Source organism: Oncorhynchus keta, chromosome 11, assembly GCF_023373465.1.
Source record: "Oncorhynchus keta strain PuntledgeMale-10-30-2019 chromosome 11, Oket_V2, whole genome shotgun sequence".
Lineage (NCBI taxonomy): Eukaryota > Metazoa > Chordata > Actinopteri > Salmoniformes > Salmonidae > Oncorhynchus > Oncorhynchus keta.
In genome coordinates this window covers 20,453,106-20,478,512 of record NC_068431.1, presented here as the reverse complement: position 1 = coordinate 20,478,512, position 25,407 = coordinate 20,453,106, and the positions used below count along the sequence as shown (strand labels likewise).

At 42.2% G+C, this 25,407-nt stretch overlaps 2 protein-coding genes across 2 annotated transcripts in view; both read right to left on the bottom strand.

Moving 5' to 3' along the window:
* LOC118389877 (double C2-like domain-containing protein beta) overlaps window positions 1-7,347 on the bottom strand; it is a 151,509-nt gene extending 144,162 nt beyond the window's left edge. Inside the window, exon 1 of the mRNA XM_035779835.2 lies at window positions 6,606-7,347. Coding sequence (XP_035635728.1) covers window positions 6,606-6,939 — 334 coding nt within the window. The 5' untranslated portion in view covers window positions 6,940-7,347. The remainder of the gene's footprint in view (window positions 1-6,605) is intronic.
* A 15,972-nt stretch (window positions 7,348-23,319) lies between these two features.
* The window catches only part of LOC118390654 (rab effector Noc2-like), a 109,839-nt gene continuing 107,751 nt past the window's right edge, over window positions 23,320-25,407 (bottom strand). Inside the window, exon 9 of the mRNA XM_052529685.1 lies at window positions 23,320-23,717. Within this exon, the coding sequence (XP_052385645.1) occupies window positions 23,710-23,717 (8 nt within the window). The 3' untranslated portion in view covers window positions 23,320-23,709. The remainder of the gene's footprint in view (window positions 23,718-25,407) is intronic.

Here is a 25,407-nt window from a genome sequence, read left to right as displayed (position 1 = left end):
TGTTAAGGAGCCTTTGGTCCTAAACTTGGCGCTCCGGTACTGCTTGCAGTGCGGTAGTAGAGAAAACAGTCTATGACTTGGGTGACTGGAGTCTCTGACAAATTTATGGGCTTTCCTCTGACACCACCTATTATATAGGTCCTGGATGGCAGGACATCATGGGCCGCACATCATGGTCTAGAAAGGATTTCCATTCTTGAAATTTTCAGGGAAGTACTCAGATCAAGACTCATTTCCTTTCAAGAACCTAACATCCATAGGTGTGGTGTAACGTTTGGCTGGAGTGTTTGGGTAGCCGGGCAAAGTGATTAGTGCTCTCATAAAGGATTTTCTTTTAGAGCATTCAGACAGTGGGTGACACGAAAACCACTCACTGTAAGACACAAGAAATTCAAAACGGGCTTGTCACAGGAGGTGCATTCTCTTGGCAGGAGAGACTGGGGCATATGCAAACACACGTCACACACACACGCACATACGAACACAACAGTAGCTTGATACTAATAGCTCATACTGTATGTGCACACGCACGCATACACACGCACAGACAGACACAGACAACAGGAGCCTGCCAGCCTCGCTGTTTGGCCGGCTGCTTGCGTGTGGATGTAAACAGCCCTCGTGCCGAGACTCAACAGCATGCCTACGAATCCGACTGGAGCCCACTACACACACTGAGTATACAAAACACTAAGAATACCTGCTCTATCCATGACATAGACTGACCAGGTGAAAGCTATGACCCCTTATTGATATCACTTGTTAAATCCACTTCAATCAGTGTAGATGAAGGGGAGGAGAAAGATTAAAGAAGGATTTTTGAGCCTTGAGACAATTGAGACAAGGTGAGGGTGAATGGGCAATACAATACATTTAAGTGCCTTTGAACAGGGTATGGTAGTAGGTGCCAGGTGCAAAGGGTTGTGTCAAGAACTGCAACGCTGCTTGATTTTTCACACTCAACAGTTTATATCAACAATGGTCTACCACCCAAGGAGATTCAGCCAACTTGACACAACTATGGGATGCATTGGAGTCAATATTGGCCAGCATCCCTGTGGAACGCTTTCGACACCTTGTAGAGTCCATGCTAGAGGTCGAGGCTAGAGGTATGATTTTTCAACGCTGATGCCGATACCGATTATTGGAGGACAAAAAAAGCTGATACCGATTAATCGGACGATTTTTAATAATGACAATTACAACAATACTGAATGAACACTTATTTTAACTTAATATAATACATAAATAAAATCAATGTAGCCTCAAATAAATAATGAAACATGTTCAATTTGTTTTAAATAATGCAAAAACAAAGTGTTGGAGAAGAAAGTAAAAGTGCAATGTGCCATGTAAGAAAGCTAACGTTTATGTTCCTTGCTCAGAACATGAGAACATATGAAAGCTGGTGGTTCCTTTTAACATGGGTCTTCAATATTCCCAGGTAAGAAGTTTTAGGTTGTAGTTATTATAGGAATTATAGGACTATTTCTCTCTATACCATTTATATTTCATATACCTTTGACTATTGGATGTTCTTATAGGCACTTTAGTATTGCCAGTGTAACAGTATAGCTTCCGTCCCTCTCCTCGCTCCTACCCGGGCTCGAACCGGGAACACAATGACAACAGCCACCCTCGAAGCAGCGTTACCCATGCAGAGCAAGGGGAACAACTACTCCAAGTCTCAGAGCGAGTGACGTTTGAAACGCTATTAGCGTGAACCCCGCTAACTAGATAGCCATTTCACATCACATCGTTACACCAGCCTAATCTTGGGAGTTGATAGGCTTGAAGTCATAAACAGCAGAGCTGCTGGCAAAACGCACAAAAGTGCTGTTTGAATGAATGCTTATGAGCCTGCAGGTGCCTACCATCGCTCGCTCAGTCAGACTGCTCTATCAAATCATAGACTTAATTATAACATAATAACACACAGAAATGCGAGCCTTAGGTCATTAATATGGTCGAATCCGGAAACTATCATCTTGAAAACAAGACATTTATTCTTTCAGTGAAATACGGAACCGTTACGTATTTTATCTAACGGGTGGAATCCATCAGTCTAAATACTCCTGTTACATTGCACAACCTTCAATGTTATGTCATAATTACGTAAAATTCTGGCAAATTAGTTCGCAATGAGCAAGGCGGCCCAAACTGTTGCATATACCCTGACTCTGCGTGCAATGAACGCAAGAGAAGTGACACAATTTCACCTGGTTCTTTTAGCTAAATATGCAGGTTTAAAAATATATACTTCTGTGTATTGATTTTAAGAAAGGCATTGGTGTTTATGGTTAGGTACACGATGGAGCAACGACAGTCCTTTTTCGCGAATGCGCACTGCATCGATTATATGCAACGCAGGACAAGCTAGATAAACTAGTAATATCATCAACTACATGTAGTTATAACTAGTGATTATGATTGATTAAGTTTAATGCTAGCAACTTACCTTGGCTTCTTACTGCATTCGCATAACAGGCGGGCTTCTCATGAGGCAGGTGGTTAGAGCGTTGGACTAGTTAACCGTAAGGTTGCAAGATTGAATCCCTGAGCTGACAAGGTAAAAATTTGTCGTTCTACCCCTGAACAAGGCCTGTTAGTCCTATAGGGGCAGTATTTCATTTTTGGATAAAAAGACGTGCCCGTTTTAAGCGCAATATTTTGTCACGAAAAGATGCTCGACTATGCTTGGAATTGATCGTTTTGGAAAGAAGACACTCTGACGTTTCCAGAACTGCAAAGATTTTCACTGTGAGTGCCATAGAACAAAATCTACAGGCAAAACCAAGATGTTTGAGTGACCAGGAAATCAACAGGATTTCTGGAGGCACGTTTTCCATGATCTCCTTATATGGCTGTGAATGCGACAGGAATGAACGGACACTTCCTATCGTTTCCCCCAGGTGTCTGCAGCATTGTGACGTATTTGTAGGCATATCATTGGAAGATTGACCATAAGAGCCTACAATTACCAAGTGTCCCGCACGGTGTCTGCGTGGAAATTGGTGCGCAAAAGTCAGGTACCAGTATTTTTCCATCCGAATCAGAGAAGAATGCACGCTTCCAGGAAGGCATTTCAATGAAGAGATATATGACAAAACACCTTGAGGATTGATTCAAACAACGTTTTCCATGTTTCAGTCGATATTATGGAGTTAATTCGGAAAAAGTTTGACGTTTAGGTGACTGAATTTTCGGTTAGTTTCGGTAGCCAAATGCATAGTAACAAAACGGAACGTTGTGTCCTACACAAGCATCTTTCAGGAAAAACTGGACATCTGCTATGTAACTGAGAGTCTCCTCATTGAAACATCTGAAGTTCTTCAAAGGTAAATTATTTTATTTGATCCCTTTGCTGGTTTTTGTGAATGTTGCGTGCTAAATGCTAACGCTAAATGCTAAGCTAGCTATCACCACTCTTACACAAATTATTGATTTTCTCTGGTTCTAAAGCATATTTTGAAAATCTGAGACGACAGGATTGTTAAGAAAAGGATAAGCTTGAGGACAGGCATATTTATTTCATTTCATTTGCAATTTTCAGAAATCGCTAATGTTGCATTATGGTAATGAGCTTGAGGCTGTAGTCACGATCCCGCATGCGGGATGGGGCGGCCTAAGAGGTTTTAACCCACAGTTCCTAGGCCGTCATTGAAAATAAGAATGTGTTCTTAACTAACTTGCCTAGTTAAATAAACATTAAATAAAGGTGTAAAAAAATAATAAAAAAATAGGCGTCCAAAATTACCGATGTCCGATTGTTATGAAAACTTGAAATCCGATTAATCGGTCGACCTCTAGTCCATGCCACGACACATTGAGGCTGTTCTGAGGGCAACCAATGTTTCGCCGAGAATGACGCAAAGTTCTCCCGGGACTGCCGAGAATGACGCAAAGCTCTCCCGGGACTGCCGAGAATGACGCAAAGCTCTCCCAGGACTGCCAAGAATGACACAAAGCTCTCCCGGGACTGTGGCACAGAAGAAAGAGCCCACAGAGAGAAGCACGATATTGAACTTCACTCAACTTTCTACAGCAATGGTCACCAACCGGTCGATCCCGATCGACCTCCACGGCATTCTTAGTCGATCGACAACCATTTCTGTAAAAAACCCAACTATAAAGCCTGGTGTTCTTATTTTTTTTAAAAATTATATTTGTCTCGGGCTGTTAACAGTAGGTGCACCTGATTCAGCTGCCTTGTGCGCCGGGTAGGCGAACTGTTGCCATTTTGAACCATTTCATGTGACTGGGGATGAGGTAGGTAAATTGGGTGGGGTATTTACCGATGGACTATGTACAGCTGCAGCGATCGGTTAGCTCCGCCTTATCTCAGTTCACTGGTCACAGAGGCAGCTGTCAATCGTTGTCCCTGATTGAGAACCATACTTAGGTAGCCTGGTTTCACTTTTGAGTTGTGGATGATTATTTTCCGTGTCAGTGTTTTGTTCCACACGGAACTTTTTTGGTTTTGTTTTTTCACGTTGTCGTTTAATGTTTTGTTCAGTGTTCATTATTCTCTGTCTCATTAAACTCGGTTTTTCTAATGACTGCCTTGCCTGGTTCATCAACTACTTTGCAGACAGAGTTCAGTGTGTCAAATCGGAGGGCATGTCCTCTGGCAGTCTCTATATGGGGGTGCCACAGGGTTCAATTCTCGGGCCGACTCTTTTCTCTGTATGTATCAATGATGTTGCTCTTGCTGCGGGCGATTCCCTGATCCACCACTACGCAGATGACACCATTCTGTATACTTCTGGCCCTTCCTTGGACACTGTGCTATCTAACCTCAAAACAAGCTTCAATGCCATACAACACTCCTTCCGTGGCCTCCAGCTGCTCTTAAACGCGAGTAAAACCAAATGCATGCTTTTCAACCGTTCGCTGCCTGCACCCGCACGCCCGACTCGCATCATCACCCTGGATGGTTCCGACCTAGAATATGTGGACATCTATAAGTACCTAGGTGTCTGGCTAGACTGTAAACTCTCCTTCCAGACTCATATCAAACATATCAAATCTAGAGTCGGCTTTCTATTCCGCAACAAAGCCTCCTTCATTTACGCCGCCAAACTTACCCTAGTAAAACTGACTATCCTACCGATCCTCGACTTCGGCGATGTCATCTACAAAATAGCTTCCAATACTCTACTCAGCAAACTGGATGCAGTTTAACACAGTGCCATCCGTTTTGTTACTAAAGCACCTTATACCACCCACCACTGCAACCTGTATCCTCTAGTCGGCTGGCCCCCGCTACATATTCGTCGCCAGACCCACTGGCTCCAGGTCATCTACAAGTCCATGCTAGGTAAAGCTCCGCCTTATCTCAGTTCACTGGTCACTATGGCAACACCCACCAGTAGCACGCGCTCCAGCAGGTGTATCTCACTGATCATCCCTAAAGCCAATACCTCATTTGGCCGCCTTTCGTTCCAGTTCTCTGCTGCCTGTGACTGGAACGAATTGCAAAAATCGCTGGAGACCTTTACCACCCTCACCAACTTTAAACATCTGCTATCTGTGCAGCTAACCGATCGCTGTAGCTGTACATAGTCCATCGGTAAATACCCCACCCAATTTACCTACCTCATCCCCATACTGTTTTTATTTATTTACTTTTCTGCTCTTTTGCACACCAGTATCTCTACCTACACATGACCATTAGATCATTTATCACTCCAGTGTTAATCTGCAAAATTGTAATTATTCGCCTACCTCCTCATGCTTTTGCACACAATGTATATAGACTATTTAAAAAAAAATCTACTGTGTTATTGACTTGTTTATTGTTTACTCCATGTGTAACTCTGTGTTGTTGTCTGTTCACACTGCTATGCTTTATCTTGGCCAGGTCACAGTTGTAAATGAGAACTTGTTCTCAACTAGCCTACCTGGTTAAATAAATGTGAAATAAAAATAAAATAAAAAACCAAGATGAATACTTACAACACTGCGTATTGGTCCGATCCTTGCTACTCCTCCTCAGAAGAGGAAGAGGAAAGCCGTTAAACCTGCATGTCTTTTTTTCAAAAGTCTCATGGAATGTAGGCCTACATTGAACACCAGACATCGGCTGCTACTGTAGACTGTGAGTGCAACTCAATATTAAGAAGGTGTTCCTAATGTTAGGAATACTCAGTGTATATCCGGCCTGCTAATTTACAACTACTCAAAGAAGGCATGAAGCTTCGGCACAACAAGCACATAAGCCCAGCCTTTTCACATCACGTGTAATCACATCACCTTTCTTACACTGGTAGAATAATTATTTTTGTTGATCTGTGCTTATGGTACCTACGGAGGTCTATAATGTATCAGTGCAGGAGTGCAGTATTGTATGCAGGGAAGGAAGCAACAGCCGCTCTGCGGCAGCAACAGTTGGCTCTCAACAGTCAAGAGTTAGCTACGCCACAGACAGGGAGACGCACAGACACACCGGCACTCGGCAACCACAGATGGAAGGAAAATGAGAGTGGAGAAGAGAGAGGTCAAAAAAGACACAGCCACACCAGATGGTCACTCGGCAACCAGACACTGAAGGAAGGAACGAAGGAAGAAAAATAGGACAAAAGAGAGAAAATGTCTCTACTCACTTGAGTCGTCCGAGTCATAGCCCTCCACGTCCGGTTCCTCCTCCTTCTTGCCAGTCGCCGCAGGTGTTGGGGCGGCGGCACCGCCAAATACCCGGTCCGGGTCGTCGCCGGTGTGGGAATGGGCCGGGTCATCCCCAGAGTTGTGGCTGGCGGAGGAGGAGTGCAGCGAGCCGGCTCGGCTGAGGGCGGGGGGTGCTGTCGGGGGGAGACCCCGCGGGTAGCGGGGGAAGTAGTCAGAGATCTGCTTGATGGGCTGGATGGGGCCAGGGCACACGTCAATGGCCATGTGCTCCTGGATGCTGATGGTGGTCTTCTCGCCTTTGCGTTGTGTCATGCATGCGGTCCCTTGGAGCGCCCACCCAGCCCAGTCAAGACCCAGTCAAAACAATAACTATTCCCCAGGTGTCCCCAAATATACAAAAAAGGCTCCTCGAAAGTAAACACCAAAGCCAGCCAGAGAAAAAAAAATGAAATTTGAAGTTGTTCCTCTGAAGTCTATCCCTGAAAAAAAGCCAGTAGCCTGAGTGGAGAGAGAGCTCCTGGCTGTTAGTGAGATGAGTAGGTCCTGGTGGCTCCTCGGACTCCCCCCCTCTAGCTTGTGCTGCACTGGGCTACATGGAGAGCCGTGGCTGGTCCGCCCTGCACGCTCTAACCATGCTGTCTGTCTGCCTCACACACTGCTTCCTGCCTGCTCTCTCTACCTCTACAACACACCCTGCACACGGCTGCCGTTTGTTTGTGTGCGCGAGAGAGAGAGAGAGAGAGAGAGAGAGAGAGAGAGAGAGAGAGAGAGAGAGAGGAGGGGGGGGGGGTGGGGGGGGTTATTGAGGAAGGAGGTGGGCTCAGCTGATGTCACCTCTTAGCAACCGAGCAGTAAACAGGGACCGCCGGTGCGGGTACTTAATTATGCTATTAGTCCCCATCCATCTGTCAAAGAGAGGGAGGCTCTGTCGTGTGTGTGTGTGTGTGTGTGAGAGAGAAAGAGCATAAAGAGAGAGACTGCAGAGAATACCTATGCGTGTGTGTGTGCGCTTGCTTGTGTGCTGTGGAGTGAAAGATAAAATGTGTCTTTGAGGGAGCGCGTCTCTGATATAGGAGCACTAGCGTGAAAGAGACGTGAATAGCTCCGTGTGAGTGTGGGAACTGTAGAGCATAGGCATAATGTGTGACTGTAAGGAAGAGTGTCTGTGTACTTATGAGGAGCGCAAGCGTTCATGCGTGTATATATGTATGTGTTTGTGAGTGAGAGAGAGCAAGCGAGCTAGTGACAAAGAGAAAGGAAGAAAAAAGAAAGAGAGGCAAAGTGTTTTGTGTGTAACACACAGGGAGAGAGTCGAACCCTGGGGTATCTCTGACCAGCCCATGTTTGGAATTAGCAGTGAGACAATTAAACATTGGTCACCTTCTATCAAACAAATCTCTAGAGCAACAGGTGCTGAATAAAAAAGACCAACATAATTACAATTAAGAATTGAAAAATGGAATGTCTGTGTAATCGCGTAGTAACACTGGCTGTGTTTAGAAAAAATTCTGATTTTATTGGTCAAAAGACCAATTAGTGGAAGATCAGAATTGGGCTGCCTGTCTAAACGCAGCCTTAGAGCCCAGATTGTTGTGGTTTCAATCCCCACAACCACCTATGATGTTATCAGGTCTTAATTTAAAATCAGTCCTTTCAAACTTTTCTAAATGAACTCACGGTTACGTAGAGTGAGAAAACAACCTCCCCTTGGGTGGGACGTCATTACTGTTTTTGAATTTTCTAAGTACCTTTTTTTTTTCTTCCTACCTTTTTTTGACTACATAACGTTAACAAATTGTCATAGTGGTATGGTGCTGGAGATAACGTATGAGTTTAAAAAGTAGTGAAATATCCATTTACGTGAAACAAATGTGACTTTAAATGCCTTCTGCAAAGCACTGTGTTTGAAAATGGCCCACAAACATTGATTCTGTGTGTTTTTTAGATCTAGACTGTGCTCAGCCTTGGTTGTTCGTCGTGGCTGTTGACACAGGTAGTGTGACAATGCTGACAAAAGTGAACAGCAGCTGTCAAAATGCAAATGGTGATGCATTGATCACATTGGGAATTTAGACATCTATAAGAGTGACTTTAATCTCACTTAAAAGATCATGAGTCCAGACGACATCTGACAAGCTTGACAGGAGTCAGAAAAGTCATTTAACCTATTCATCAACAAATCACCTGATCAAGCAATCTGTCAACCTGCCAATCAAAATGTACATTAAAGAAACCTATTGCAAAAATAACCAGCAAAACCATGAAATACATGTCCTAATTTAAATATAAATGAACCCCTTTTGACTGACGTTTAGCGATTCAGAGCAATTAAGCTATTAATGAATCAACGGTGTGTGGTGGCCATTCTTTGAGGGAAAATACTGAATGAGAGCAAATCTCATTAATTCCCAATCTATTTCTGACAATACCTCCAGAGGATTTATCTCTTTGAGACTGAAGGGACTGATGATGACAGGCACATTTAATTCACTTTCACTTTCCCAAACTTTACAACAGCAACAAAAAATTAAAATAACTAAAAACACCCAAGTCCATTGTGCCGAACATCTAGTATGAGCCCCCGTTGGCAGAGGGGTGGGAGAGAGAGAGAGAGAGTTGATGGACTGCATTTCTTATAAAAACAATATTTGAGGGAGTTGACAGACAGGCAACACTATTGGTGAGGACATGTTGATGTGAAATAGATTGACGAGATGGTGGCAAATGGCGTGCGATATTTTGCTTTCCATCTGGGGTTTAATGCTCCGAAGAGACAAGCTCTTGTTGCTTTTTTCCTTCAAGGCTATTTTATGTATCTGGAAATGGGCACTACAAGGGAAGACTTTGAAGGATTTTTTTACGTGCTAGAGACACTGGTACATTTGAAATGCCCTTAAACCTCACTTGCTAAATGTTCTGTTACAGTTAAGGGTATATTACTGGAAATGTTCAAAGTTTACCAGTAAACTACCAGAATGTTTGTATCTTTCAAGGATTCTATGTAATCTATCACAAGACACCTAGTGGCCACTTTCCAGTACTTCAGATTACCACAGGTGTCTAATTATCTCTGGCCCTCCATGTGGCCTTATCACATACAAAATATATGAAATAATGAAGAAGATTTGGAAAAAGAATTTGAATGACTAAGCTGTAAAACATTATGTAAGCAATAAGGCATGAGGACCCGGGGATTATCGTGTGATAACTCCCGACTATTGGCTGTTCTTTCGCTGAGGGCCGGGAACAACCCTTAAGAGGGAGTTATCCCACGATAATCTCCGGGTTCGAGGGCCTTATTGATATTATAAAACGGTTGCCAACATTTAAAAAAAGATTTCATCCTTCCATCAGACGGGCAAAGAAAAGGTGTTAGTTCTGAGGTTGCTAACCAAACAGGCTGGTCGTTAATTATGTTGGGACGTTTGGACCCATCATTTTATTTTTCCATCCTGCAGTGGATCATTCTAGTCTGGAGCCTCAGCTGCCTATGGACAGACCCCGACCTATGTAACTCATATTTGTAATAATTTAGCTAGCTACACTGGACAAAAATATAAACGCAACATGTAAAGTGTTAGTCCCGTGTTTCATAAACTGAAATCACTGTTAGTGGGTGTTTATCCTTTGCCAAGATAATCCATACACTTGACAAGTGTGGCATATAAAGAAGATGATTAAACAGTATGATCATTACACAGGTGCACCTTCTGCGGGGGACTAAAAAGGCACTCTAAAATTTGTCACACAACACAATGAAACAGATCTCTCAAGTTTTGACTGCAGCAATGTTCACCAGTGCTGTTGCCAGATAATTTTAGTTTTTATTAATTTGGCCGTATGTCCAACTGGCCGCACAACCACAGACCACATGTAAGGGATGGTGTGGGCAAGCGGTTTGCTGATGTCAACGTTGTGAATAGAGTGCTCCATTGTGGTGGTGGGGTTATGGTATGGGCAGGCATAAGCTACGGACAACAAACAAAATAGCATTTTATCAATGGCAATTTGAATGCACAGAGATACCGTGACGAGATCCTGAGGCCCATTGTCATGCCATTCATCCACCACTATCACCTCATGTATCAGCATGATAAGCAGTTCTTCCATGGCCTGCATACTCACCAGATATGCCACCAATTCAGCATGTTTGGGATGTTCTGGATCGACGTATGCAACAGCGTGTTCAAGTTCCTGCCATTATCCACTTCGCACAGGCATTGAAGAGGAGTAGGATAACATTCCACAATCAACTCTCTGCGAAGGAGATGTGTCATGCTGCATGAGGCAAATGGTGTTCACACCAGATACTGACTGGTTTTCTGATCCAACAGATGCATATCTGTATCCCCAGTCATGTGAAATCCATTGATTAGAGCCTCATTTATTTAAATTGACAGATCTTATATGAACTGTAACTCAGTAAAATCGTTGAGATTGTTGCATGTTGCTTTTATATTTTTCTTCAGTATAGTTCCCAATGAAATGAAAAAGTGTTCATGAACATTCATCCCTTATTTATTCTTCATCTTGTGTGCAATTTTTCACTGACACTGACTCTGCATTATCCACAGGGTAACTGTCAACTTCTGAGTCTGAAAATGAACACTGGAGGTGAAGGAATCTGCATTTTAAGTATAATTTCAATGTATTTTCAGACATCATTTTAGAAAATAGACAAGTTAAGTGCAGAGAAAATGTGTACATTGTATTTTAGATGCAACCTTCCAGTGAGTCCCATAACACAATTGAAAAATGGACCAAATTATTTGAGCAAAAAAATGTAAATTATTGAGTTGTCAGTAATGAGTCATTCATTCACCACTGCATCCTGTATCAAAAGGTTGTTTATCCTCATTAAAGTCTTGTAGATCACTTCATTATTCCTTTTTTTTACAAAGCTCTACTACACAAGCTTCCAACTTACCTAACTTCGTTGCTAACGTATAAAAGAATGAGCTACCAAACCCGCTTGCAGGATTGGTTAACACGAGGTCCCTCTGGTCTCGACCAAATTAGGTAAATACTCCTTTAGTTTTAGTGTCCCTCATTGTTGGAATAACCAACTAAATTCCTTGCATCTTGAATCCCTGCCACCGCTACGGCAGGTTAAGACTCTGGTGTTGAATTCATTCATTGAGGATTGCAGTTGGACCACCTTTACTCCACACACAGAGAGGTTATTATTGTTTTATTTGGAATGTTACTTTTACTTTCTGTTTAAAACGTTTGTACTCAGGGCACCATTGGGAATGAGACCCTGGTCTCAACTGGGCTACCCTGAATAAATAAAAGTTAATACATTAAAAAAAGCTTTTCAATGTTTACCACAGCATTCTATTGTTATTTAGTGAGGAAATTTCATGCATTACATTTTTATGTAGCCTAGCTACAGTATGTAAGGTAAAAAGTTACATTTTCCATTCATTAAAATACATGGCAACACATATTCATGAAATATATTTTACTAGCTACTACAGCATGCTGTCAAAATGTATTTTAAACATATACAGTACCAGTCAAAAGTTTGGACACACCTACTCATTCAAGGGTTTTCCTTAATTTTGTAACTATTTTCTACATTGTGGAATAATAGTGAAGACATCGAAACTATGAAATAACACACATGGAATCACTTAGTAACCCAAAAAGTGTTAAACAAATCTAAATATATTTTAGATTCTTCAAAATAGACAAAACGCCCTTTGCCTTGATGACAGCTTTGCACACTCTTGGCATTCTCTCAACCAGCTTCAACTGGAATGCATTTCAATAAACAGGTGTGCCTTGTTAAAAGTTATTTTGTGGAATATCTTTATGTTTGTATTCTCATATTTTATTACTTCTTATTGCAGTTGCATTGTCTAGAAGGAACCTGCAAGTAAGCATTTCGTGTATAAAAATGGCGACGGAGAAGAAGGCAGAAGTTTTACGTGTCCCCAACCGATTGTGTTTTTTTGTTCGTTTATTTGCATTTTTTGTAACTTGTTTTTTAAAACTTATTTTGCACATGATGTTGCCGCTACCGTCTCTTATGATCGAAAGTAACTTCTGAACATCAGGACTGCGATTACTCACCACGGACTGGCAGAATCCTTTTTTGCCTTTAACGAGTCTGACAAGCCTGACGCAAACTATATACTGCTTTTGCGGGAACAAGCCCAAATCGAAGTGATTTGCGTGAAGAAGAGGTGGAGAAAAAGGGGCCAAAGGGCGGGCTGCCTTCTGAGAATTCGTAGGGGATTGAATAAACCCCCACTTCCTTTCATTCTGCTAGCAAACATGCAATCTTGGGAGAATACAATAGATGACCTACGCCAAAAATTAAACTACCAACGGGACATTCAAAACTGTAATATCTTATGCTTCACGGAGTCGTAGCTGAACGACAACACTATCAACATACATCTGGCTGGTTATACGCTGTACCTGCAGGATAGAACAGCAGTGTCTGGAAAGACAAGGGGCGGCGGGCTATGTATTTTGGAAATAACAGCTGGTACACGATATCTAAGGAAGTCTCAAGCTATTGCTCGCCTGAGGTAGAGTATCTCATGATAAACTGTAGACCACACTATCCACCTAGAGAGTTTTCATCTGTGTCATGACGTTGGCGTGGGGGATAGGTTCATGACAATCATAAATACCTCTTCCCCCCTTTTCCCTTCTTTAACCTACTGAGGTTACGTTTAAAAAACCCTTGGTTAACATAGTGATTCTGGGAACATCAGTATGTGGGGGGAAATTAACTATATTCTGGTAATCTAAACAATTGAACATATGCAGTGGTACTTAATGAATATGATGTCAGTTCGGTTGTCATCTGAGACCTTCTCATCAATGATAAGATGACAAACTCTACAGTGGAAAGTCTACACAGAGTTATCAGATTCACATGGAATTGTTGTTCAATTTAAATGTTTGAATTTGATTTTAGCCTCTAAAAGGTGAGATTTGGATTTTCATAAGATAGGGCTGCTCAATCAGTGGCCCTCCCATGTGAAGGGACAAGGGCTAAAAAAAATTCACACACACCCCTTTTCTCCCTTCCTATATAAAGCCTTGACGACAACATAACTTCCTGTTCCAATGAGGTAGGATGACGATCCTATGTCAGAATGGTTCAGATAAAACTATAGAACGAAGCCAACATCAGCATGAGCTTTGGTTGCGAATGGTATGAACTTTGAACTCTCACATCTTATTCACGACAGAAGTGAGATACCTCCTAGCCTTTGAGTTAGCGGCCGCAGCTGCAAACGCAGGTTAGGAAGGAATAGACAGAGTATCCCATCTACCACACAACAACGTTACTACAACTTATCCAAGTGACCACCAGAGACATTCTTCAAAGGACAGATGACTCGGTTTGGCAACACGGTCTTCCATCTACCACCAACCTACTGAAGCGCAGCTCAGAGTAAATATTAATTGCATTTTCATTTTCCAAATGGGCGGTAATTTAGAATCCATAAGATACTGTATTTACGATAGCACAGCTTATTCCCTTTGTTCCCCAGTCTCCCGCTCTTTCACTCAAACCCAGCCCCTTTTCCTTTGTGTAACAAGCTGTCATATCTGTTCCGCCCATTAGGGACGTTTTCCTATGACGTAAAGAATTATCCAGGTATAATTAATTTTTTGTATATGTAATTCTGTGTGATGAGTTAGGTATTTAGTAAATAAATAATTAAACCCAATTTTGTATTGCTGATTCAAATTGTTAGTCAGGGTTCTTGAAGATAACCAAGAATGTACAACTTTCAGATGAGACTGAAGTAAGATGAAGATTAATGTTGACTGCTATGGATGTAAAATAATTACTAGTTCTTTAAGAGTTTATTCAGAAGATAACAGCTCTATTAATATTATTTTGTGGTGCCCGACTCTCTAGTTAATTACATTTACATGATTAGCTCAATCAGGTAATATTAATTAACTATTTTATAGAATAGCATGTCTTAGCAATTAATCCGGCATAGCCAAAGACACAACAATCTGTATTTCTCGTAGTTGTTTTACGTACCACCATAGACTGAGGATGGCACTAAGACAGCATTGAATGAGCTGTATTCCACCATAAGAAAACAAGAAAACGCTCACCCTGTGGTCCCCACAGTGACCGTACATACATACCCTAACCAGAAGCCATGGTTTACAGAAAACATTCGCACTGAGTTAAAGGCTAGAGCTGCTGCTTTCAAGGAGCGGGACTGTCACCTGGAAGCTTATAAGAAATCCCGCTATGCCCTCCAACAAACCATCAAACGGGCAAAGCGTCAATACAGGACTAAGATCGAACCGTACAATACCGGCTCTGACATTCGTTGGATGTGGCAGGGCTCGCAAACCATTACAGACTATAAAGGGAAGCACAGCTGAGACCTGCCCAGTGACACAAGCCTACCAGATGAGCTAAACTACTTCTATGCTCGCTTCAAGGCAAATTGCACTGAAACATGCACGAGAGCACCAGCTGTTCCGGAAGACTGTGTGATCATGCTCTCCGCCGGCGATGTGAGTAAGACCTTTAAACAGGTCAACATTCACAAGGCCGCAGGACCAGATGGATTACCAGGACGTGTACAGCGAGCATGCGCTGACCAACTGGCAAGTGTCTTCACTGGCATTTTAACCGTTCCCTGTCCCAGTCTGTAATACCAACATGTTTCAAGCAGACCACTATAGTGCCTGTGCTCAAGAACACTAAGGGAGTCTGCCTAAATTACTACCGACCTGTAGCACTCACATCTGTAGCCATGAAGTGCTTTGAAATGCTGGTCATGGCTCACATCAACACCATTATCCAAGAAACCCTAGACCCACTCCAATTGGAAAACTGCCCCAATAGATTCACAGATGATGCACTATTGCACTCCACACTGCCCTTTCCCACCGGGACAAAAGGAACACCTATGTGAGAATGCTATTCATTGACGACAGCTCAACGTTCAACACCATAGTTCCCTCAAAGCTCATCACTAAGCTAAGGACCCTGGGACTAAACACCTCCCTCTGCAACTGGATCCTGGACTTCCTGACGGGCTGCCCCCAGGTGGTAAGGGTAGGTAACAACACATGCTGATCCTCAACACAGGGGCCCCTCAGGAGTGTGTGCTCAGCCCCCTCCTGTACTCCCTGTTCACTCATGACTGCATGGCCAGGCACGACTCCAACACCATCATTAAGTTTGCCGATGGCAACAGTGGTAGGCCTGATCACCGACAACGATGAGATAGCCTATAGGGAGAAGGTCAGAGACCTGGCCGTGTGGTACCAGGACAACAACCTGTCCCTCAATGTGATCAAGACAAAAGGAGATGATCATGGGCTATAGGAAAAAAGGAAAAGATCTCTGAAAAGATTTGGCATGGGTCCTCATATCCTCAAAAGGTTCTACAGCTGCACCATTGAGAGCATCCTGACTGGTTGCATCACTGTCTGGTATGGCAACTGCTCGGCCTCCAACTGCATGGAACTACAGACGGTAGTGCGAATGGCCCAGTACATCACTGGGACCAAGCTCCCTGCCATCCAGGACCTCTACACCAGGCAGTGTCAGAGGAAGTCCCTAAAAATGGTCAGACACCAGCCACCCTAGTCATAGACTGTTCTCTCTGCTACCGCACGGCAAGCGGTACTGGAGCACCAAGTCTAGGTCCAAGAGGTTTCTAAACAGCTTCTACCCCTAAGCATTAAGACTTCTGAACACCTAATCAAATGGCTACCCAGACTATTTGCATTGCCCCCCTCTTTTTCACCCAACTCTCTGTTGTTATCTATGCATAGTCACTTTAATAACTCTACCTACATGTACATATTACCTCAACTAACCGGTGCCCCCGCACATTGATCCTGTACCTCTACCCCCTTGTATATAGTTTTGCTATTCTTATTTTACTGCTGCTCTTTAATTACTTGTTACTTTTACTTCTTATTGATATTTCTTTTAACTGCATTGTTGGTTAGGGTCTCATAAGTAAGCATTTCACTGTAAGGTCTACTTGTTGTATTCGGCGCATGTGACTAATAACATTTGACTTGATTTGATTTGATATCCCGTACATACGACTAATAAAATCTGAAATACGGCCAAGAATCACTGCCATGAACCAGACAATACAATCTCCATACAAATCAGTGTTAGTTTGAGCCAGGTCTATGAACAATATAAATACTAGAAGATCCACTGGGGATTTAAGTAGTTGGTAGAATAAAACAGAAAATCAATCCATTATTAGGCTTCATGCCAATAAATTAGATGAAGAGCTAAAAGCTTGTATTCTCTTAATCACAGGACAACAGAAGACTCCAAAGAGCAAAACAAACAGGGATTTTTCTTTTCAGAGATGAATACAAGGCACCTAGGCAATGGTTGAACCACTGTGCGGCAGTAACTGGAGAAGGGACTTTGGTAGTGTTGTAGTGCACTTTCTAGGGACTTACAGTAGGTATGTGTTGTAGTGATCTTATTGGGTACTGAGGTACGGAGCTGTAGTAGAGCACTTCTTCGGCAAAGTTTGCAGAGTAAAGTGTTTTTTCAGAGACAAGGGGAAATCTCCAGGACTGAGGCCAAGTGTTTCCCTGCGTTTCACAACAGCAGCACGTGGCCCTAATGATCAATAGGTCCTGTAAAGAATTAACAAGAATTGTAATTGGAGTACTCACCGCTGCTCAATCATTGCTACTGCTGCAGCAAATGTCATTTTTTAAAATATATTTCTGCAGAGAAGCGCTTTTAAAGTCCCAGTAAAAAAAAAAAAAAAATCCTATGTTTAATATATATTTTCACACTATGACGTTGGAATGATACAGTGAAATTGTAAAAATGATTATAATGCCCTTTTAGCGTAAGAGCTTTTTGAAAAAGCCGCCTGAAACTTGTTTTGGTAGGATGGAATATTGGCCTGCCTGGTGATATCACCAAGTTGTAAATTAGTTAATAGACCAATAAGAAAGAGTTCCAACCCTCTACAATCTAAAGTTCAATGTGTTTCCATTGCATTTTCAACTTTACCAAAAACTGTTGCAATAAATAGCAAATGTGCCACTCTGTTCTTGCCACGTGAGCTCTGGCCAATAGCCCCTCAGATACAGTGTGGGTAGGCGGTGCGGTTAGGTTAGTCTACATGATGAGAGATTACTATGGAATATTTTTACTTGTCAAACGGCAGTCATGTCATGTCATCAGTGTGCACTTTCAACAGCCTGTGAGTATGTGGACACCTGCTCGTCGAACATCTCATTCCAAAATAATGTGCATTAATATGGAGTTGGTCCCCCCTTATCTGTTACAGCAGTCTCCACCCTTCTGGGAAGGCATTCCACTAGATGTTGGAACTTTGCTGCCGGGACATGCTTCCATTCAGAGCATTAGTGAGGTCGGGCACTGATGTTGGTGCGATTAGGCCTGGCTCGCAGCCAGTGTTCCAATTCACCCCAAAGGTGTTTGATGGGGTTAAGGTCATGGCTTTGTGCAGGCCAGTCAAGTTCTTCCACACTGATCTCGACAAACCATTTCAGTATTGACCTTGCTTTGTGCAAACTGTTGTCACAAAATTGGAAGCACAGACTTTTTAACTTTATGCCACTCTTGGCACATAAATTCAAGCAGCTCGACTTTGTTTGATGGCTTGTGACCATCCATCTTCTTCTTGATCATATTACAGAGGTTTTCAATGGGGTTCAGGTCTGGAGATTGGGCTGGCCGTGACAGGGTTTTGATCTGGTGGTCCTCCATCCACACCTTGATTGACCTGGCTGTGTGGCATGGAGCATTGTCCTGCTGGAAAAACCAATCCTCCGAGTTGGGGAACATTGTCAGAGCAGAAGGAACCCACCAAATATCACAGTGCGAGATCTGGAGAGGCCGAACAAGCCACAGTGTCTCGCACCCATGGTGCTTCAGAAAGGCTGGAATCGGGCAGATTTTTCTTTGTGAAGGACGCATGAATCAAGCCACGTACAAGGTTGTCCTGGAAGAAAACTTGCTTCCTTCTGCTCTGACATTATAACAAAATCAATGGGGGCCCCATGCCATGACAAAAATAATCCCAAATGTATCATTTTTGGAATGTTAGGTTCTCCCTGACTGTCTAGCTGTTATTTTGATGATTGTTCTTTTTTAACGATGGTCTTACTATTTATTATTTTCTAAAAAAGGCATAGAAATACGAAAGATATCTCTACTGTATTTACCTAATTAAAACAAAAAAGACAATCGGTACCTAATTTCCCTCTCCCCAACCCCAAAGTATAAAGACACCAGTCCATGTCTATGCCTCATACAGTGTGGGAAGGCATATGGAGCCTCTGGTCGTGTGTGGTTCCAAGAGACCCTTGGCACCACTTCACTATGTTTTCAATGCAGATGCTTTTTATCTGGCCACCTGACACTTCATTATAAGCGTGAAGCCGTTGCCATGGTAACCTCAAAAATCAATGACTGGGACAATGACCCACCCACATCTATTGGAAGACACTGTCTGTAAAATACACAAATGTGATCTGAACCTCAGCCTCTAGCTAATTAAAAGGCCGTCTTTAATTTCAACTGTCTCACTGTATTTTTACTATAGACAGTGAAAGAGCTCTATTTGAGATCGATATGTATACTGGAAAAATATATAAATGCAACATGTAAAGAGTTAATGTTTCATGAGATGAAATAAAATACCCCAGAAATGTTCTATACGCACAAAAAGCTTATTCCGCTAAAATTTTGAGCACAAATTTGTTTACCTCCCTGTTCGTGAGCATTTCTCCTTTGCCAAGATAATCCATCCACCTGACAGGTGTGGCTTATCAAGAAGCTGATTAAACAACGATCATTACACAGATGCACCTTGTGCTAGAAACAATATAAGGCCACTAAAATGTGCAGTTTTGTCACACAACACAATGCCACAGATGTCTAAGTTTTGAGGGAGTGTGCAATTGGCATGCAGGAAGGTCCACCAGAGGTTGCCAGAGAATTAAATGTTAATTTATCTACCATAAGCCACCTCCAACGTTGTCTTAGAGCACTGGTTCCCAAACTTTTCCCGTACCCCTTCAAACATTCACCCTCCAGCTGCATACCCCCTCTAGCACCAGGGTCAATTCACTCTCAAATTTTGTTTTTTGCCATCATTGTAAGCCTGCCACACACACAAACTATACGATACATTTATTAAACATAAGAATGTGAGTTTTTATCACAACCTGGCTCGTGGAAACTGACAAAGAGCTCTTATAGGACCAGGGCACAAATAATAATTTCTCTTTATTTAGCCATCTTACATATAAAACTTTTTTAGTTCTTTGAAAAAATGTGAATAACTCACCACAGGTTAATGAGAAGAGTGTGCTTGAAAGGATGCACATAACTTTGCAATGTTGGGTTGTATTGGAGAGAGTCTCAGTCTTAAATAATTTTCCACACACAGTCTGTGCCTTTATTTACTTTTCATGCTAGTGAGGGATGAGAATCCACTCTCACATTGGTATGTGGTTGCACATTGGTATGTGGTGTCTTAACAGTGTGATTGGCTCTGAGCGCAGCCCAATCCAGAAATCTGGCAGTGGCTTCTGATTTCACAGAACCGCTTGTTGCAATTTCGATGAGGCTCTCCTGTTCAGATATCAGTAAGTGGACTGGATGCAGGGCATGAAAGGGATAACGAATCCAGTTTGTGTCATCCGTTTCAGGAAAGTACCTGCGTAATTGCACAACCAGGTGAGAAAAAAACATCACCCAGATAGGCCAGTCGTGTGAGACACTCGTCATCATGTAAGCGGTCAGACAAAAATTATGGTCAGTAAAGAAAACTTTAAGCTCGTCTCTCAAGTTAAAAGAACGTGTCACTACTTTGCCCCTTGATAACCAGCACACTTCTGTGTTGTAAATGCGTTACATGGTCGCTGCCCATATCATTGCATAGTGCAGAAAATACACAAGAGTTCAGGGGCCTTGCTTTAACCTGTTGCGACGAGCAATCCCGTATCCGGGATCGTAATTATAGCCTCAAGCTCATTACCATAACGCAACGTTAACTATTCATGAAAATCGCAAATGAAATGAAATAAATATATTGGCTCTCAAGCTTAGCCTTTTGTTAACAACACTGTCATCTCAGATTTTCAAAATAAGCTTTTCAACCATAGCAAAACAAGCATTTGTGTAAGAGAATTGATAGCTAGCATAGCATTAAGCCTAGCATTCAGCAGGCAACATTTTCACAAAAACAAGATAAGCATTCAAACAAAATCATTTACCTTTGAAGAACTCCGGATGTTTTCAATGAGGAGACTCTCAGTTAGATAGCAAATGTTCAGTTTTTACAAAAATATTATTTGTGTAGGAGAAATCGCTCCGTTTTGTTCATCACGTTTGGCTGAGAAAACCCCCCGAAAATTCAGTCATCAAAACGGCAAACTTTTTTCTAAATTAACTCCTTAATATCGACAGAAACATGGCAAACGTTGTTTAGAATCAATCCTCAAGGTGTTTTTCACATATCTATTTGATGATAAGTCATTTGTGGCAGTTTTGTTTCTCCTCTGAATCACATGGGAAAATACATGCAGCTGGAGATTACGCACCAATTTTGACGGAGGACACCAGGCGGACACCTGGTAAATGTAGTCTCTTATGGTCAATCTTCCAATGATATGCCTACAAATACGTCACAATGCTGCAGACACCTTGGGGAAACGACAGAAAGTGTAGGCTCGTTCCTGGCGCATTCACAGCCATATAAGGAGACATTGGAACACAGCGCCTCAAAAATCTGGCTCACTTCCTGTTTGATGTTTCATCTTGGTTTCGCCTGTAGCATTAGTTCTGTGGCACTCACAGGCAATATCTTTGCAGTTTTGGAAACGTCATAGTGTTTTCTTTCCAAAGCTGTCAATTATATGCATAGTCGAGCATCTTTTCGTCTTTTCGTGACAAAATATCTTGTTTAAAATGGGAACGTTTTTTTATCCATAAATTAAAAGAGAAGTTAACAAAGTTAACCAATTTTACTATAGTGTCCAAAATGTCTCTCAAGCTGTCAGGCATTCCCTTGGCAGCAAGAGCCTCTCGCTGGATGCCGCAGTGTACCTAAGTGGCGTCGGGAGCAACTGCTTGTATGCTCGTTACCACTCCACTATGTCTCCCTGTCATGGCTTTTGCGTCATCAGTACAAATACCAACACATCTTGACCACCAAAATCCATGTGATGTCACAAAGCTGTCCAGTACTATAAAAATATCCTCTCCTGTTGTCCTAGTTTCCAGTGGATTGCAGAAGAGGATGTCTTCCTTAATTGACCCACATAAATGTAATGGACATATACTTGTATGTGAAGCAGTAATTTTTCAATTCAAAACATCTCCTGCCATGTCACTGATGCGTTGTGAAACAGTGTTGTTTGATGACGTCATTGTCTGTATAGTTTTTTGGGCCTTTCCCTCGAGCATTGTCCCAGCCATATCCGCGGCAGCAGGAAGAATTAAGTCCCCCACAATAGGATGGGGCTTGCCTGTCTTAGCCACTTGTTCGGTGCTTTCCCGGGTAAGGGATCAGTAGCTCTTCGGCTGCATCAGATTCACAACTGCCAGTGTCCATGCAAGCTGGGCTAACAACAAATGCAGAATTACTGATGCTAGCATTGGATGTGCTCATGGAAGCAGAACAACTTGTGTCGTCGACAGGTGCAGGTGTAGTATTGCTGGCAGTAGCAGTACTACCAGTAGAGCTGGTGTGTGTCTCTATGGATGCGGGATTTACTTTTTTTTAACCATTTATGAATTTTCGAGCAAACGGAATGAGTTTGACTACATACAAACCATTAGTTTGACTACATATGAACCATTAGTGGAATTCACGCAAAAGAGTAAAGGTTAAGGTGTTGGATGGTCATTATTTGACTAGGCTACCTGTATTTGACATTGTGTTGTTATTTCACTCTACACTAGATGGTTTACTTTTTGGCAGTGAAACGAGGCTACTCAGGCGAATCACATTTTTGTGAATGTGAATCACATTTTTATTTGGCATACCCCCGACGGCATTGCGCGTAACCGAGTTTGGGATGGTCTGAGATGAGCCTCCCGGACAGCTGATGAAACTGGGTTTACACTATTTCTGCACAAACAATCAGAAACCGTCTCAGGGAAGCTCATCTGCGTGCTCGCCGTCCTTATCAGGGTCTTGACCTGACTGCAGTTCGGCATCATAACCGAGTTCAGTGGGCAAATGCTCACCTTCAATGGCCACTGGCATGCTGGAGAAGTGTGCTCTTCATGGTTTCAACTGTACAGGGCGGATGGCATACGTGTGGGTGAGCGGTTTGCTGATGTCAACGTTGTGACCAGAGTTCGCCATGGTAGTGGTGGGGTTATGGTAAGGGCAGGCATAAGCTACGGACAATGTCAATGGCAATTTGAATGCACAGAGATACTGTGCCATTCATCCGGCCACCATCACATCATGTTTCAGCATGATAATGCATGGCCCCATGTCGTAAGGATCTGAACACAATTCCTAGAAGCTGAAAATGTCCCAGTACTTCAATGGCCTGTATACTCAGCAGACTTCACCCATTGAGCATGTTCGGGATGCTCTGGATCGATGTGTACGACAGCGTGTTCCAGTTCACGCTAATATCCAGCAACTTTGCACAGCCATTGAAGAAGAGTGGGACAACAGTTTGGACACACCGTCTCATTCAAGAGTTTTTATTTATTTATACTATTTTCTACATTGTAAAAGAATAGTGTAGACATCAAAACTATGAAACAACACACATGGAATCATGTAGTAACCCAAAAAGTGTGAAACAAATCAAAACATGTTATATTTAAGATTCCTCAACGTAGCCTTGATGACAGCTTTGCAAACTCTTGGTATTCTCTCAACCAGCTTCATGAGGAATGCAGTTCCCACATATGCTGAGCACTTGTTGGCTGCTTTTCCTTCACTCTCCGGTCAATCCCAAAACATCTCAATTGGGTTGAGGTTGGGTGATTGAGGGGGCCAGGTCATCTGATGCAGCACTCCATCCCTCACCTTGGCCAAATAGCCCTTACACAGCCTGGAGGTATGTTTTGGGTCATTGTCCTGTTGAAAAACAAATGATAATAGGACTAAGGGCAAACCAAATGAGATGGTGTATTGCTGCAGAATGATGTGGTAGCCATGTTGGTTAAGTGTGCCTTGAATTCTAAATAAATCACTGACAGTGTCACCAACAAAGCACCCCCACACCTCCTCTTCCATGCTTCACAGTGGGAACCACACATGCAGAGATCATTTGTTATGTGTCTCACATGGCGGATGGAACGAAAAATCTAAAATTCAGACAAAAGACAGATTTCCACCTGTCCATTGCTCGTGTTTCTTGGTCCAAGGAAGTCTCTTATTATTGTTGTCCTTCAGTAGGGGTTTCTTTGCAACAATTTGACCATTAAAGCCTGATTCATGCAGTCTCCTCCTCATGTGTCTCAAATAAAATCAAATTAATTTGTCACATACAGATGGTTAGCAGGTGTTAATGCAAGTGTAGCGAAATGCTTGTGCTTCTAGTTCCGACCATGCAGTAATATCTAACAAGTAATATAACCTAACAATTTCACAACTACCTTATACACACAAGTGTAAAGGAATGAATATGACTATGCACATAAAAATATATATAAATGAGTGATCGCCGAACGGCATAGGCAAGATGCTGTAGATGGTATAGAGTACAGTATATACACATATGAGATGGGTAATGTAGGGTATGACAACATATAAAGCAGCATTGTTTAAAGTGGCTAGTGATACATTACATCAAGATGGCAAGATGCAGTAGATGGTATAGAGTACAGTATATACATATGAGATGAGTAATGTAGGGTATGAAAACATATGAAGTGCCATTGTTTAAAGTGGCTAGTGATACATTACATCAAGATGGCAAGATGCAGTAGATGGTATAGCGTACAGTATATACATATGAGATGAGTAAATTAGGGTAAGTAAACATTGTATAATATAAAGTAGCTAGTGATAAATTGATTACATACATTTATCCATTATTAAAGTGGCTGGAGTTGAGTCAGTATGTTGGCAGCAGCCACTCAATGATGGCCTTGAGATAGAAGCTGTTGTTCAGTCTCTCAGTCCCCGCTTTGATGCACCTGTACTAGAGGTAAACCGATTATGTTTTTTCAACGCAGATACCGATACCGATTATTGGAGGACCAAAAAAAGCTGATACCGATTAATCAGACGATTTTTGTATTTTTATTTGTTATAATGACAATTATAACAATACTGAATGAACACTTATTTTAACTTAATATTATACATCAATAACATCAATTTAGCCTCAAATAAACAATGAAACATGTTCAATTTGGTTTAAATAATGCAAAAACAAAGTGTTGGAGAAGAAAGTAAAAGTGCAATATGTGCTATTTAAGAAAGCTAACGTTTATGTTCCTTGCTCAGAACATGAGAACATATGAAAGCTGGTGGTTCCTTTTAACATGAGTCTTCAATATTCCCAGGTAATAAGTTTTAGGTTGTAGTTATTATAGGAATTATAGGACTATTTCTCTCTATACGATTTGTATTTCATATACCTTTGACTATTGGATGTTCTTACAGGCACTTTAGTATTGCCAGTATAGCTTCCGTCCCTCTCCTCGCCCCTACCTGGGCTCGAACCAGGAACACATCGACAACAACCACCCTCGAAGCATCGTTACCCATCGCTCCACAAAATCCGCGTCCTTTGCAGAGCAAGGGGAACAACTACTCC